This window comes from Chrysemys picta, chromosome 2 (genome assembly GCF_011386835.1).
Source record: "Chrysemys picta bellii isolate R12L10 chromosome 2, ASM1138683v2, whole genome shotgun sequence".
Taxonomy (NCBI): domain Eukaryota; kingdom Metazoa; phylum Chordata; order Testudines; family Emydidae; genus Chrysemys; species Chrysemys picta.
The window spans coordinates 107,146,281-107,162,991 of NC_088792.1; the positions used below are offsets into that span (position 1 = coordinate 107,146,281).

Sequence of the window (16,711 nt, forward strand, 5' to 3'; positions counted from 1 at the left end):
CATAGTCGCCCCTAAGACCAAACTGGGGTTTTGGTTGACCTGCTGACTCAAACATCACCTCCTACAGCACCTCACCCTTTCTGGTATGGTCCCCGGCCAAGCACTGGCCAGGCCTAACTCTGCTTAGCTACTGCCATATGACAAGATATTTGTAATTTAGTAGCATCCTACAGGATTATAAACATGGGTGGGGGAGGGGGGAGAATATCAATTTCTCATCATAATGAATGTTCTTGCAAAATTTAAAAACAGACCTACAGACAAAATGGTTGAAAGGTGAAATTTTCTCACTGACATAGTCCTTACTGAAAAGAGCTTTTTGTTTGTTCCAGACGAAAATGATCCTAATCTGACCAAATTATAAGCCTTTGAAAAATCATGTAATTGGTTTAGTCAATCTGTAAAAGCAAGCAGCTAAGGGATGATCACTGGACATGTATTCATGGCCAAGTTACTTGTGTAGCAAAAGAGCTAATTAAGTATATTGTTCTGAATTGGAAAGGATAGCTGGGGCAGCAAGAAAAGATTTGAAGACCTTGTTCAAAGTAGTTAGTGAGGGTTGATGGAGACCTAAAGTGCAAAACAGCTTCAAAACTCTGTTCTAATGTATATTAGCACTGAAGCTGATGACGTTTAACTCCAATGGGGTTTAATTGCTATAATGTGGAACTGTATGACTGGACACCACTGAAATGCTCTGTTGCCTGTTGCATACTGTTTAGTGGTCTTCAGTGGTATCTAGCCATACAGTTCCAGATTACAGAATTCATACTCACTATTGGCAATTTGTTGCAAGCCAACAGAACTTTGGAGTCCTGGAAAATATACCACTATTTCTCCCCCTCCCCTCTCCCCCAATATTTGAAAAAAAATTCCTAGGTAATCCCATGCAAAAGCTTTGTTAACAGAACAATAAGGCAGCATGGTTAAACACTCATAGATTAAGAAAGGCCAAAGTTAAGGATACATGCACAAACTTAATTCTGACCCTTCACAAAGACGTCTTCAAGCACAGGATCATGTGTTATTTAGTGTAGGCTTTTGTAAGGAACAGTACTGGATGTGCCAGGTTTGCAGAGATAAGAAGCTGTAAGTTGGTATCTGTACCACACAAACCCTTCTATTTTCAGACTTTTTAAAGCATTTATTAAAAGTGGAGGAACGGACTCCTAAAACTTGCTCATCTGTGAGAAGTTGGGCATAGGAGTTATCAATTAAAACTAAAAGACTTAGAAAATTGTATTGAAGATGTCATATTTGGTTTAACAGGTTTCAGTGGAAAGGCAGCCCTGGTTTACAAGCCAAACTCCTTGCTTTTGGCTGCACTGGGTAAAAAGAAAGGCATATTTTTAATAGTGACAGTAAATATCATAAAAAAATTATACATACTACCCCATTAGTCCAGAACTAAAAGCTAAACCCTAATATAAAATAATTTGACCTTTACATTTTAACCCAAAATAAAGTCCGAATAAACCCTGCAGGATTTGTCAGTTGCAATGTTGTGAAGTTGACAGGAGTTTTGCAATCGCTCCCTGAAAAATTTGTATTTTACAATTATTCAGAAATTCTTTCACAGCAGAGCTGTCCATCTGCTGACTTGGCATTGGGGTGGCTGTGTCCGGCTCCTCTTGAGTTACAAGGAAATCTAAAAAGAAATTTAAAAAAGTCAATTAGTTTTGCTGTTCTCAGAGCTGGACACCACATTCAACTCTGGAGTTCTCCACTGATGACACAGACTGAGGAAAATCTTGGGGTTGTGTGTGGCTTCTTCCCACAAGACTTTGCCCTAGGACAAAGCGTCAGGTCTCACATTCTGTCCCTAGAATGTGCCAGGCACTTAGGCTGTATTTCCTGTTTTGACAGTTGTCTGACTGTGTCCGCATATGCGGGTATCCAAAGGAATGTGTGGTATGTTTGAAAACACTTCACAGTGCAAGGAGTTATTCCAAATCTATTGTTTTTGTCAATGTCCACAACTCACTCAACTCTCTAGTGAATAAAGATACCTCCCCACATCAGTGGACAGTTTATGGGCACAGAAAACCAATGTGGAGAGAATAGGGTAAACCAGACATCTTGATCCCAATTCAGGATTGCCTAACTGAATGCTCCTCTTTACTGATACCCTCTCCCCATACACCCAGTTAACAGCTCTGTTCACATCCACATGGTGGATGGGAAGGTGTTCCCCTTTCCCCTAGTAACCCAACCCATCAAAGATGATGAGGCAGCCCTGTCTCAGACTAAAAGCAGATTCCTCATCACAGAAGCCAGATGAGGAACAGCTTGTGCAGCTCTGCCCCGTCCCCCACACATCTGCAACTTACACTCACTGTTTCTCCCAGCCTTTTACATGTAAAGGTGGGAATAGATACAGAGAAGTGGAGGGTGTCGGCTGCATGTGGGCCAGGAACAGAGCTTCAAACCCCTCTCTTGAACTGTTTTTTTCAGTCTGACAAAGAATCTATGCTATGCCTGAAGAGGGGCTGCTGCACCAGCTCAGACAACCATCTCTGCTGGATCAGGGGTCTACAGGAAAGGAGATCACATTCCTCTTAACCATGGTAACATACGTCTGACATTACTGGGAATGGAATAAAGGATGAACAATAAAAAGGAGAACTTTGTTTCAGAAGCCTGAGTAACATGTAGCTAAATTGGTCACCTGGAGTCTGAATGAGGGCTGGGGTGTGTGCATGCAAACAGCAGTCCAAAGCGCACTCTCCCCACCCGCCCCCATTAACCGCTATGTTCCTGGACTGCCCTTGTCATAAATCATCCCATGAGCTCCAGCATGGTCCTGTTGCTCTCCTGCTCCCTGTAACTGCTTCCCCACCAAAGCACAGGGACACTCCAAAGCATAGGCCCATTTGCTGAACTAATGTATTATTAGATAAGTCCCTGAGGTAAATACATTTTTGCACGATCCACAGGAATGATTAAAAAATAACATGGAAAAAACTTGCAGGAGAATAAAAAGCAAAAGCGACAAAACTCCCATATATGGATGAGGAAAGAAAGACTAAGAAAAACATCCCTCAAGGTCAAGGTTGAGACACAAGTAGCAGCATGGTGGAAGCTTGCACTACACATGCTGTATCTGTTCTCTGGATAAATAAAGGAATTCAGTCTCCAGCACTATCAGGCTAACATTCTTTTAATAAGCATTAGTCACACGAAGAAAGAAAAGTCCATTTAGTTAAGAAACTATCATATATAAAGTCTTGTTTTTAAAGTGTTACAAAAATTGAGCATTAAATCCTTTTCATATTGTTCAGCTCACACTGAAAAAGACTTCCACAACTGCAGAAGGTCAGATGATTCCATTATTAGTATGCATACATATATACTTATTGGGGTTGAGAGGAAGCCCTATAAGCTACACTAAACAACCAACCACAGAACTCCCTGGGAAACTACAGGATTATCAAAACTGCAGGAAACAAACATTTTATATAAAAATATTTTCAAAAACAAAAATGTTGGTTTGTGAACACTCCCATGATTTTGATTAAAAACAAATATGTCTCATTTGAATATTACTCTTACCGATGGTCCAAGCCCAGCTTCAATTTTTCCTCCCACTGCAATTAAATCATAGTGATCATTCTTGCTCCATCAGCTTTCTCCACTTACTAGTTGGTGTAGATTCCTCTAAATGAAAATAAAGCCCAGGATCTCAGAATACCGAGGCAATTTAGTTTAACTCAAACATGAGAAATACACTGAGAAAATGAAAATATTTCTGAATTGCCTTAATTATTGACAACCTCACCTTTCCAAGACTGTGGAAATCATTTACTTCAATTTAGGAAAAATAAAAAAGACTGCACACCTAACGCTATTGAACCACAAACCAGAAGAGTCCTGCATTTCTTCTCACTAAGGTCAGCCAGCCAAAAAGAATAAATGAGTACTAAGATTTCTACATCTTCGAAACAGATCCATTAAAGTGGATTTATCTGCACCATTTCCCTTAAATTGCAATCATGCCCTACTTTGTTGCAATTTTCTGTATTTTGTGAAAGAAATTATGTTACTAGTAGCTTAATCTTTCATTTTAGGTGGCATAGTAACAGTAGATCACGAAATACATATGGAGCTATTCCTACTCGCCCCCTAGTTTCAAAGTGTCTAATGTTGTCAGTAGCCCATCTAGATTTTTATAAGAGGGTGGGACAAATATGGAAATTAGTTGCATCTTTATGAAAGAGTGAAAGCAATCAAAATTATCTAACGCTCCTTTTCATCATGTCAACGCACATGCTGGCCAAAAACAAATCAGCAGTGGTGCATTTCCATTCAATTAGGGTGACCAGACAGCAAATGTGAAAAATCGGGACGGGGTAGAGGGGTAATAGGAGCCTATATAAGAAAAAGACCCAAAAATCTGGACTGTCCCTATAAAATTGGGACATCTGGTCACCCTACATACACTGCTAACATTTTGTCTCATACAAGGCTTCTTCAAGACTGTTGAGCAATAGAATGCAGAATGCATCGTAAAGCATAAAGAATATTTGCATCTTTTGATGTGTTTCTACCTTGTTTTGGTTCACAAGTGTCCAAAATATATAGGTAAAAAATGTGAAAAATAATGGCACCATCATGGTAATCACCCACTGAGCATCAGTAAATGTGTGGAGCAATTTACTCACTATGTTATCATAAACATTTTTTATATAAAACTTTGATCCCAGCAAAGGTTTAATAGCAGAGCCTTGGTCTTTTTACTAAAAACTTTGTAACATCACAAAATATCTACATTTTACTAGTATACCTATTACCATAATTGTAAAAACATAAACCATACAGCATAATTATCAGTATAAATAACTTGAAATGAACAAAATATAGTTTGTTTAATTACTAATTCATAATCCTTTTCAATGAACCTCCTAGTCAGTGTGAAATAATGAGGTTCTACAGAATGTTTAAATTTGTGTTTGAACTCTTTGGGGGCACAGATCTTGTCTTATGCATATATCACTATTCCAATATTAAGTTAAGGAAGGGATTTTCAAGGCATTTTAACTGGAGTTGGGTGTCTTCTTTGCAAATTCCAGCATGCACCAGTACACTTTTAGTTCTATACACTTTAAACAGTTGGTACAAATATTGATAGGACTGGACCACACCATAAAGCCATTCATTCAGAGCAACTCTTTGGCTGATGGAGATAAAGCAGTATGTGTGAGGGAGAGTGTACTTTATCCTTACTATTCCCTGTGATACACAAGCCAGAAGATACTATGCGTATGGCTAGATACTGTGATAAAGATATATACTGGCGAGATCTCACAATATGCTCCTTTCAAAAGGCTGATCCCAATCTTGAACTGCAGGAAAAAATGAATGTACCATGACACGAGTAACTCATTTCCAATCCTATCCGACAGGGTGGACACTTTTATTCATTGAGCCAGACACCATGTGGGACAATGACAGCTGTGAAGGGCAGCCTTCAGAGCTCCAGCTAACCTAGAAGTCTTCATTCACATGGACAATTCATCATAGCAACTCCAAGACAGTACAGAAATTTGGTTAGCTGACAAAAAAATCTGCAGTGCAGTGGCCAACCTCTACACCCACACTAATTTATTAGGGATTTTAACCCTGTTCTATGACACACAAGAAGGGCACACTAGCAAATCCAGTTTTTTAAGATGAAATCTATGTAGCACAACCATGCTACCTTCTTGACCCTTCTGTTAAAGCACATAATTATCAGGAGACAACTGGGAGACTTTAATATTGCAATGATCTTCTCAACAGTTGTCATTGTGGTAGACTGTATTTTCAAAAACTTAAATGGGTTAATCTCATGGAGAAAGAACACATTCATTGAAGTTTAGAATTAGCTATAGAAAAAGACTAAGTTAGTCAATCAGTGTTAAATATTACAATGCTTCTTCTGTCTTGTGCAATTTTTTTATTACTTAGTTGATAACTGTTAAGTTAGACAATGTTCTGCCTTGCTCTAAAACATGAAGTATACAAAAATCAAATAGTTAAATAATGTAATGTATACATCTCCTCCTCCGTATTATGAAAAAATTACAAAACCCAAGACTAGTCTTATGCAGGGCATAAGTTCTGTATGCACACAAAACAGCAATGAAACTTTTATGAAGCCATTTACACAGCTGTTCCACCAAAAACCCACAGCTACTGCTGCATGATGTGTGTTCTTTCAATGGGATAGGAAGAGCCACATTGAAGTAATTTAAAAATATTAAAAAGGGTATTTATGCTTAATAAATTAAAAAGAACATTAAAATACAACTACAGTTTTCTCGATTCAGACTTTTTTAGAAGTTTTGTAAGTGTTCAAAATGACACAAATTCAGAAAATACCTTTCCATATTTGTTTCAAGTAACATACAGGCACTTGAAAAGGACCATGATTGCTTCCATTTACTTTTCCTCCACAACAGAATGGAAAATCTTTGCTAAACAGGGCAAATGAGAAGATGCTTGAGCATGAGGGGGTCCTCCTGGCAGCTTTGTTAAATGTGTGATATATAGAGAAACACTTTTTTTTTTTTTTTTTTTAAAAAGATGAGTTCAAATTTGGTTGTCTAGACCAGAGGTTTTCAAAGCCGGTCAGCCACTTGTTCAGGGAAAGCCCCTGGCGGGCCGGGCCAGTTTGTTTACTTGCCACGTCCGCAGGTTCGGCCGATCGCAGCTCCCACTGGCTGCGGTTCGCCACTCCAGGCCAATGGGAACTGCGGGAAGGGCGGCCAGCACATCCCTTGGCCCATGCCGCTTCCCGCAGCCCCCATTGGCCTGTAGTGGTGAACCGCGGCCAGTGGGAGCCACAATCAGCCAAACCTGTGGAAGCGGCAGGTAAACAAACCAGCCCGGCCTGCCAGGGGCTTTCCCTGAACAAGTGGTGGACTGGCTTTGAGAACCACTGATCTACACTTACTCTTGGCAAATGGAAATCTTTGTTAAATATGATAGAGCAGAGGTCTTCAACTTTGGTCTACAGATTGTTAGCTGATCACACAATACTGGCTATTCTTTATTTCCAGCTGCTAAATTCATGAAAAGATAGTCAAAACACATTAAAATGCTCTATTACTTTTCCATGTGGTCCACACTAACAAAGTTTGGGAACTTCTGAAATAAAGCAAATGTATACATGGGAAAAATTTCAGTCCATATATTCAGTATTCCTCTAACCTCAGCCCACTGTTGAAGCTGTAATATTTCAGAAAGGGAACTCTCAGCTTAGGACAAAAAGGAGTTGGTGTGACATAGAAAGGCAAATGGGTATGATTTTTTAAACTAACAAAATGCTATGTGGAACATCTTTCTATCACCTCTCTTATTCAGCATGCTAAAAAGTGGCAGAGAAGGTCTGCATCAAGAACCTTCTGACTCCTTCATCCAAACAATAATAGACTCTGTATTTTTGTTGCTGACAAAATATGAATTCGGAAGCATATTTATCAGAAGTATACGTAACTGACCATGAGCATTTTGAAATGATTTAAAATGTATTTTTAAAATGATGTAGATCTATGAATACGTCTTAGAATACTATAATTATGTACACATCTGCATAAAAAAATCTCAAACAGCAAGTTTTCTTTAAACTATTTTTAATGTTTCACTCAATAGTGATTCTTAGGTCTGGTCTACACTAGAAAATTAAGTTTTTAACTACGTCACTCAAGGGTGTGAAAAATCCACACCCGAGCGGCATAGTTAAGCCAACCTAAGTCCCCATGTACACAATGCTAGGTAGAGGGAAGAATTCTTCTGACAACCAGACTCCCGCCTCTCGGGGAACTGGATTATCTACATCGATGAGAGAATCCCTCCCACTGGTGTAGGTCGATCGTAGAGGATCTTCCAGTCGATTGCGATCTCCAGCATAGTGTGGCTGCAACTAAGGCAGACTCCCTGCCTACCCTGGCCCCACACCACTCCCTAAAGCGGCCAGCGCAGCCCCATGGCCCAGAGGGGTAGGGGGCTCCCTGCACACTGCTCCTGCCTGCAAGCACTGTGCCCGCAGCTTACATTGGCCGGAAGAGCTGCGAGGGCGGTGCTTGCAGAGAGGGGCAGCGCGTAGAGCCATGTGCCATCCCACCCCAGAAGCAGTGTGGGGCCGGGGTAGGCAGGGAGCCTGCCTTAGCCTTGCTGCGGCACCACTGACCGGGAGTGGCTGGAGGTAAGTGGTACCCAGAGGGAGGGCGCACCCCAACCCTCATCCCTGAGCCACCTCTGGAGCCAGGATCCCATACCCCCTCCTGCACCCCAAACCCTCAGCACCCTCCCAGAGCCAGCACTCCAAACCCCCTTCTGCACCCTGAATCCCCTCTTGCACTCCAAGTCCCAGGCCTTACCTCCCTCCCAGAGCCAGCACCCCGTACCTCCTACTGCACCCCAACACTGTGCCCTAGCCTGGAGCCCCTTTCCAGAGCCCGCACCCTGCACCCCCTCCTGCACCCCTGCATAATTAAGTTTCCAGGTCAGCGTTAAAAATTTACCCAAGCATCACCAGTAATTTATCCATATTTAGAGAATTTCTACTATCACACTGATGTAGAAGAAAAACTCAGTTTGAAGAACTTTACATTTAATTCCTTTGTTAAAACAATCTGTATCTTAAAATTAAACTCACACCAAAACAAATGAAGATAAATCAGAGAGATACTGTAAACATTAAATACAGATATTATAGTTAATCACAGACTACCCAAGAGAAATGCTCCTTTTTAAAATCAGTATTTACCAGTATTGCATTTTTTTTTTAAATTCCAATTGAGACCTTTTACTAGGAGACAGCACATGTGTAATAAAGCATACCACAACATGAGAATAATACCCCCTTTGTGTTCAATGACCACAAAGTATATTATATCAGAATTCTTCTGGTTACTATGATGAAATCCTACAAATGATCTGCTAATATGGACTCCATACTTGCACAAGTCCTCACTTCAGTTATTCTGCATGGGTGCAAGATCCGAACTACTGCAACTGTTTAGGACTCAGAACCAGAGAAAACTGTTTTGTAATGTATTTGAATGGTTACTTAAACTACTTTATGAACATTTGTACGGTTAAAGCATGTATGTCCAGTATCTCGGATTTGCATACTGTACTGCATAAGATTATTAACAAGAACAATCATTAGTATTGTACAGAAATAATATTGGGGTCTTTTTTGTTTTGTGGGTGCTCTCCATTGGTTGATGTGGGTGGGTTGCTCTTCCCAGCAATTGTGGAGGTTAAATGCAATAAGAATGGCCATACTGGATCAGACCAAAGGTCCATCTATACCAGTATCTTGTCTTCCGACAGTGGCCAATGCCAGGTGCCCCAGAGGGAATGAACAGAACAGGTAATCATCAAGTGATCCATCCCCTGTTGCCCATTTCCACCTTCTGGCAAACAGAGGCTAAGGACACCATCCCTGCCCATCCTGGCTAATAGCCATTGATGGACCTATCCTCCGTGAATTTATCTAGTTCTTTTTTGAACCTTGTTATTGTCTTGGCCTTCTCAACATCCTCTGGTTGAGAGCCTACTGCAAACTCTCTGCACTGAAGTGCATTTCATTCTCAGAACTCAGGGCAAGGAAGCAGCATACAATCCAGTAATGAATTTCATCACATTTATTAAAATAGCTTTATTACAAAGAATTATTATAAACAAAAATAAACTTGAACATTATAAATGACCATTGATCTTAATGTGTGTATGGGTGAGACAGAGAGAGAGAAAGAAACTTCTGCATGACAATTCAGATGCAGTTATCTTCCACAGCCAAATGTTTGGTTCCAGTTTTCATATAGTTCCAGATCCTTTGAAGACACACTGGGTCGCACAGTTTTGAAAGCATTGTCGAAGTCAAGAAAAGAAATAGGCCGAACTTGTTCGGGTGTGATGGTTGCAATGTCCATGGACTGAAGGCTACGGATAGGACCTAAAGAAGCTTCTCGACAGAGCTGTGTCATGTCTGCCCCAGAAAATCCATCAGATTTTTTAACTATGAGCTCAACTTCCTCTTCTCTTAGACAGCAGTGCTCCTTTGACATCAGACGAGTTACAATCTGCTTCCTAGCTGAAGCTTCAGGAAGAGGGATGTACAGCCTTTTTACCAGTCTTCTTCGGGCAGCCTCATCAATTTCTTGCGGCCGATTTGTTGCTCCCACCACTAGAATACGGTCTTCAGACGAGGTTGTTGCTCCATCCAACTGGACTAAAAATTCAGTTTTTATTCTTCTAGAAGATTCGTGTTCCCCATCTCCACGCTGAGACAAGAGAGAATCAATTTCATCAATGAAAATCACAGCTGGCTGCTGACATCGTGCCACAGCGAACAGTGCACGGACCATCTTTTCCCCCTCACCTACCCACTTGGAGGTCAGCGAAGAGGCACTGATGCTAAAAAAAGTAGCTCCTGATTGACACGCAATGCACTTGCCTATAAGAGTCTTACCTGTCCCAGGAGGGCCAAAGAGAAGAATTCCTTTGGGAGGACCACGTAACCCTGTAAAGATGTCTGGTCTCAGCATAGGCCAGACTACTATCTCCTTTATAGTTGCTTTAGCAAAGTCTACTCCAGCAATGTCATCCCAGTTCACTGGAGGCCCATGGTCCATGATCTCGTGCATAATAAGTTCAATCATTTTTGGTTCTATGTTCTTCAAACGTTCATCCACTGGAAATGAAGACTCTGTTGGTCCAGCGCCATAAGGTTTATACTGCGGTCCTCCATTTTCATTCCCATCTTGTCTTGGCACCGGAGGGACAAATTTTCCAAATGGACCCCGAGACCTTCCAGCTCCCAAAGATTTTTTAATGCCACCATAGGATGAGACTGGTGTGCGTTGAGGCTGATTGTGATATTTCTTTTGCTGGTCTATCCAGAGCTGTTCTTTTGCGGTTTTAAAACCATTGCTCTCTTCACTCCCATTTCCACTCCCTACAAAGTTCTTGGTTTCTGTATTAATGGAGGGCTTCGAAGAAGCAAGGCTGGAACTTGTACTGTTGCTTTCATCACTGGAGCTATAAAATGTTTTCCTTTTTCCTGGATTTCCAGACCCTGCCGGAAGAGAGGAGTGATTAGAAAAAGACAAATTCTGTCCAATCTCAAAATGACTTGGGGGTTTCACAGAACTGCTACTTGATGCTTTGTTGTTTCCAGATAATGGACTTGCATAGAAACCTGTATTAGGCAGTTCATTTAAAGAGGCAGAGGAGGCAGGAAGTATATCTGTAGTTTTGGTCACAGAAGGCACACTACTTTGAAGACATTTCAAAGATGAGAGACTTTCAAGAATATCTGGTCCCTGACTTATACATTTTGATGAGCTAGCCCAGAGGTCAGTATCTACAGCACTGCTGCACACATTGAGTTTAGGCAGCCCTGGAGTAACAGAGGCACTGACCTCCTTATCAACTACCACAAAGGCATCTGCTGGTGCCATCAGAGAGCTTTGGAACTTTTTGCCAGCTTGCATCAACTCTTGAACACTCTTTAATTCAAACACATTACTTGTTGTCAAGGAGGACTGCCACTTGTCACTGTCATTTTGCTGACATCTTGCCAAAGTCAAAATGTTTTCAGCATAGTTATTCAAGCCAGTCTCTGCGTTGTCAGAGTCAATAATGGCAGAGTATTTCTCTGCATATTTTTTGAACAGGTTGGTAGCACAGACCTGGGAGATCTCAGAGTTTGCCCATGCATACTGAATGTGCAGAATCTGTGCACGGTATCCATCTGCCTTCTGTCCTGGTGTACAGGTGTCAGAGGTAATAGCAAAGTAATTCTTCTGCCATTCACTCAGGTGTACAGCACTAGAGACAGGTGTCTGCATGATCTATGATAAAACAAATAGAAAGATTTAGCATTAAGTTACAAAGAAAAGTTAATTTCAGTAACTACTTAATTATATTTTTGCTTCTCCCTTTTAAATTCATAAATGTATAGTTAATTAATTGCTAACAATTTTAAGTCAGAGTGATAGCCAGCAGACTCTATATGACACTTAGCTGGGCTGCATACTTTACCATTCCTACAAAACAACAGCATTTATGGCATAAAACTGTTAGGATCCAGGCTTTTCTCGCTCTCCTTGCAGACTGCTCCTTATAACAGGTCTCCCTGGGAACAGGGTTAAGAGGAGCAGTGCAGGGTAACAGCTGGCCAGATGAGGTGGATTAGCTAAACACAAGTCAGCAATGGTTAACCCTTATTGGAGAGAAATCTATAGAATATTACTTAAGACAAGTATTTAGTTGTCAGAATGAAGAATCTGTTACTATGACACTAGTGGAAATGACGAAAATACATAAAGTTTGTGGGCTGAGGAAGAGGGAAGAGACTGGAAAGCGCAGGGCAGAGTTTAGTATAGGGTTTTTGTGATTTTTTTTAAAAATGAAAATTAAGAGCATGTGTTACTTGATAGCAAATACTAGAGTACTTTCCAATAATTCGCCTTTTCAGATTAAAACTTGCCATTGATTTGTTTCTGTCCACCAGTGATCTTTTTAGCTTTAGAAATCCCTTCAGCTATTTTTTTAATTAAAATTGAGGATGCACTTCTTTTTACAGAGCTACTGCAAAAGTGGCTGAAGTATGAAAGATAAAATATGGCCTGGAATGAGCCTTTCACTGAATTTGGAAATATATATATTTCCAAATGTATGTGTGTGTATATATATATATACACACACACACACACACACATACACACACACACATTGTATTTGATTGACTTTCAAAGTTATTGTCTCTTTGAAGTGTGCCTATCAGGCACATGTAATGCTAATTTTCGTAAAGCCTAGACTTAATGGTATCAGTACGGGCACATGTGTGTGCTCAGTTTGGGAAATCCACAATTATCTCAAAAGACTTTATAAAGAGCTCTTATCCTGCACCAATCAACCCTCTTCTCCAGTAATTCCAGTCCTTCAGTCTCCCCACGAACTATATTTGTTTCAATGTGTTATAGTTTCAAATTAATCAGGTTCTAGGTCTTTGGCCTCAGAGTGCATTGTGACTTTCAGTACATTTAAATCAATGACTGTGGAGTAGAAATTCAGCATGCTTATAACTGAGCATTTAATCTGGGCTCCAGAACCTGAGTCACTGGTAATGATACACAAGATGGAAATAGTCCAACCTGAGTCTCACATCTAGCCTGAGTTTGAAAACCTGCCATGGGGGGAGGGGAGAAATCAAACAGTTTTATTTGCAAACCCAGCACATCCAGATTAGAAATCAGTGAGACACCATGAATATGGAATCCCACAATAAAATTTTTATAATCATCTTTCAGGGTAAAGCCCATACAACGCTCTTAAACTTACAATATAAATGATAGATATAGAACACTGTTGATACACATCACAAACAACATAATTCACAAATATAACTAGATTACTTAAAATAAGCTGCAAGCAATTTGCTTCCTATGCTTAACAGAACAAACAGCACATTTAGAGACATGATGCCACTAGTAGGTCAGATTACACATATCAGACACTTTTTACTAAATGGATACACATTTCAGGAACATTTCATAAAGTGCAATATGTTAACAAGCAGTATGTCTGTAGTTCAATGGTGGAAATTCATATTGTAAATTCAGTTATTGCCAGGTGCATGCGGTCTACACCCATAGAAAGGCCCAGAGGAAGAAATTTGGGGCCCTGGTAAATCATGTGGGCTGGGCCCCACCTCTTCCCATTTCACCCCAGTTAGATATGGGGGCACTAAGCTCAGGGCCCTAATGCACCCTTCAGTACCAAGTTTACCATGGCGCCACACCCAGAGTCAGAAGGGGCCCCGGCTAGCCCGATCCCCCGACCAGCTAATCCGGCCAGGAAAGCTACCCCCGCCCCACCTCTTCCTAGCCCTGTTCCCACTCCGCCTCTTCCCCCCCAAGCTCCCTCCCCTGAGTTATGCATCTTGGGGGGACTGCAGCAGGAGTCGGGCCCACCCTGCACTCACTGGGTGGCGGGAAGTGGAGCGACCCGGCCCCAGCCTGCTCCGCCGGTTCCCAACCGCGCCGCTGGTGAGTGCTGGGGGGCGGTTCCCCCTCCTCCAAAGTCTGGGAGCCAGGGGAGCAGAGCGGAGCGGGCTGGGGCCGGGTCATTACACATCCCGCCGCCCCGTGCGGTAGGAAGTGGAGCTACCCGGCCCCAACCCGCTTTGCTCCTGCCCCCCAAGCCTGGGGAGGAGATGGAGCGGTGGGGAAGGTGTATAGGATCATGATGGGGAAGAGAAGAGGATGGGGGAAGCTGGGGCGGGGGGGGAAGCTGAAGCCCAGCATGCGGCATCCCCTTGGCAGAAGCTGGGGCTCCCGTTAAGCAGGCCCATCAAACCCTCACCCTGATAAGCCCCACCTCCCCTGCATCTGTACCACCCCGATGAGTACCCTCCAGACACCCTCCCCAAAGTCCCAACCACCTGCACCTGGACCCCCACCTAAATGAACCGCACCTCCCCTTCGCCTAGACCTCCCCCTCCCCCGCTGAGCCCCAAACACCTTCACCTGGATCCCTGCAGAATCCCATTGCCCCTGCACCTGGAACCCCCCAAGGAGCTTCTGTGCATCCAGATCTCCCACTGAGCCACCCACACCTAGATTGCCCCACAGAGAACTCTTTTACCCCCATCTGGATCCCCCGACACTAAGTCCTTCTGCACTTGGCTCCTGCTACTGAGCTGAGTCTGCTCACCCATACCTGGTGTGCCCAGCACAGGGGAGCAAGGCCCCAGGGTGTTTGTGGGGCAGGCCTGGCCCTTGCACTGTGTCAGTGTCGGGTGCTGCCTCACTGCTGAGGTCCCTGTCCCAGGGTGGAGGCGGGGAGGCTGCAGGGTAATCTCCCACCTCCATGCAACCAGTGGCCTGTGCTCCCCATTGCCATGTGCTCCCATTTTAAAATATTGTGCATAGAATTTTAAATTTTTTGGTGCAGAATCCCCTCAGGAATATGGGGTGCTGTGCAGCTGTGATGGTGGGACTGTGAGGAAGGCGGTGGGCGGGTGTGTGTGTGGGGGGTCTATGGGCGCTGGGCAAGTGGTGTGGTGTGCAGGGTGCTGTGCAGTTGTGGCAGGAGGCCAGCAGGGGAGAGCTTGGGGGCCTGGGCATAGATATCTGTGGTGGAGGTCTCTCGGCAAAGGGGCACTGTCATAAGGGGGGAGTGCTGTGGTGCAGGCCCGCCCTCAAGGGGAAGGAGCATGCTGGCAGCACAGGGCTGGGCAGGTTGGTGTGCGTCTGGCAGATGCAGGTTTGTAAACAGTGCCCTCCTGCTGGGCTGCATGGAGGGGGCTACTCTCGCCGCACTATACCTCGTTGCCCCCCACCCCATGGGGGCCCATACATCTATTTGGCACCAAGCCCACAAAAAGTTAATCCGGCCCTGGCACCCTTACCTATTGCATATGTACTTCCCTTGGGGAGCTGCTGTCTGGCCTCACCTGTGCAATCCAAACAGCTTCCCACCGGTATCGGCGTGTACTGACGGGGGAGGGGTTGAACCGATTGAACTAAGGGGCTGGCGTAGCACGTTTCAGCCCACTCTGCCCGCCTCCCTCCGAGGTCACAACCCCTGCAACAAGGTCCCGCGGCGCGGCGCAGCGCAGGGCAGCTTGGAGCTCGCGCAGCAGACTCCGCGCGGGCGCGGCTGAGGGGCGGGGCGAGGATCGGTGTCGGTAACCTCCTGGGGCCGCGCGTCTCCCAGAAACATTCGCCCCACGCGACTACGAACCGTCTCCCCCGCGCGTTCCACTCTCGTCCCGCGGCCTCCAATCCCCCCCTACCTTAGCCAGTCAACCAATCAGCTCAGAGTCAGAGAGCGCGAGGGGGGGGCATGGAGGGGAGAGGCGCAGCCAATCAGAATCCGGGGGGAGGAGGGAGAGGTAGAAAAAGACGCGGGCAAGTGAGCGCGCGCCGCTATCGCCGGGTCTGGGATACCCCGCAGAAAGCCCGGCCGTGATGGCGCTCCCATTGGTCGTGGCAACAGCGCTGCCTTCCAATAGGAGCAGGATCCGTGCCGGGGGGCGGATACCGAACAGGCGCCACTCGAGGCGGGCTCAGCTTGTGCTTTGAGGGCGGGGGCGAACGAGAGCAGCTCTTTTTTTAAAAAACCACGATAATTCGTCTCCGCGCGCGAGGCCCGTGCGGGGGGGGGGGGAGGGGGGGTTTGTTCCCCATGGAGCCAGTCCCCCCCCCCTTCCTGCAGGGAGGCGGCGCTCCGGGGAGGGCGGCGGGCGCATCTCTGCATCGCCTGATCACCAGCTGCTGCGTGCCCATTGCCCGCTCTTCTTCCTGCCCCTCTCGGTCCCTGTGCGCTGTGTCCCCATCCCCCTACTGCTAACAGCCAAGGGTTTAAAAATCAAGAAGGGTCCGCCCCCCCCTACCCCCCCATGGTGCAATGGGGTTAGAAAATCATTATTTAAAAATGGATTCTTTGCCGTCTGAGTTTTTGAATCTTTACTGTTTAACTCAGGTCACCTTTTCACGCTTCACAACCATGAGGTGCAGGGACATCAAGAAAACCCACAAACCCAGATCCACAAAGGGATTTCAGTTCCTAACCTCCCATGGAAGTTAGGAACTGAAATCCCTTTATGAAGCTGCACCTAAATATTTTAAAAAAACAACAAGGAGTCTGGTGGCACCTTAAAGACTAACAGATTTATTTGGGCATAAGCTTTCGTGAGTAAAAACCTCAC

The 16,711-nt window shown here is 44.2% G+C and overlaps 1 protein-coding gene across 7 annotated transcripts; it reads right to left on the reverse strand.

Moving 5' to 3' along the window:
• Positions 1–902: 902 nt before the first annotated feature.
• FIGNL1 (fidgetin like 1) lies at positions 903–15,943 on the reverse strand. Of its 7 annotated transcripts, XR_010598446.1 has the most exons (4): positions 15,410–15,790; positions 10,463–11,846; positions 3,553–3,657; positions 1,510–1,648 (listed from the first exon to the last, which is right to left on the reverse strand). XR_010598446.1 is itself a non-coding variant. In XM_065583930.1 (3 exons), the coding sequence occupies exons 2-3, from the start codon at positions 11,841–11,843 to the stop codon at positions 1,491–1,493; spliced, it is 1,539 nt and encodes a 512-aa protein (XP_065440002.1). In that variant the 5' UTR covers positions 11,844–11,846; positions 15,410–15,790; the 3' UTR covers positions 903–1,490. The 7 variants fall into 7 exon arrangements, 6 of the variants coding, with proteins under 6 accessions (XP_065440002.1, XP_023955731.2, XP_023955729.2 ...); XM_065583930.1 differs by lacking the exon at positions 3,553–3,657 and having other exon boundaries at positions 903–1,648; XM_024099963.3 differs by lacking the exons at positions 1,510–1,648; positions 3,553–3,657; positions 15,410–15,790 and adding an exon at positions 15,797–15,943 and having other exon boundaries at positions 9,621–11,846.
• Between the last annotated feature and the right edge of the window lie 768 nt (positions 15,944–16,711).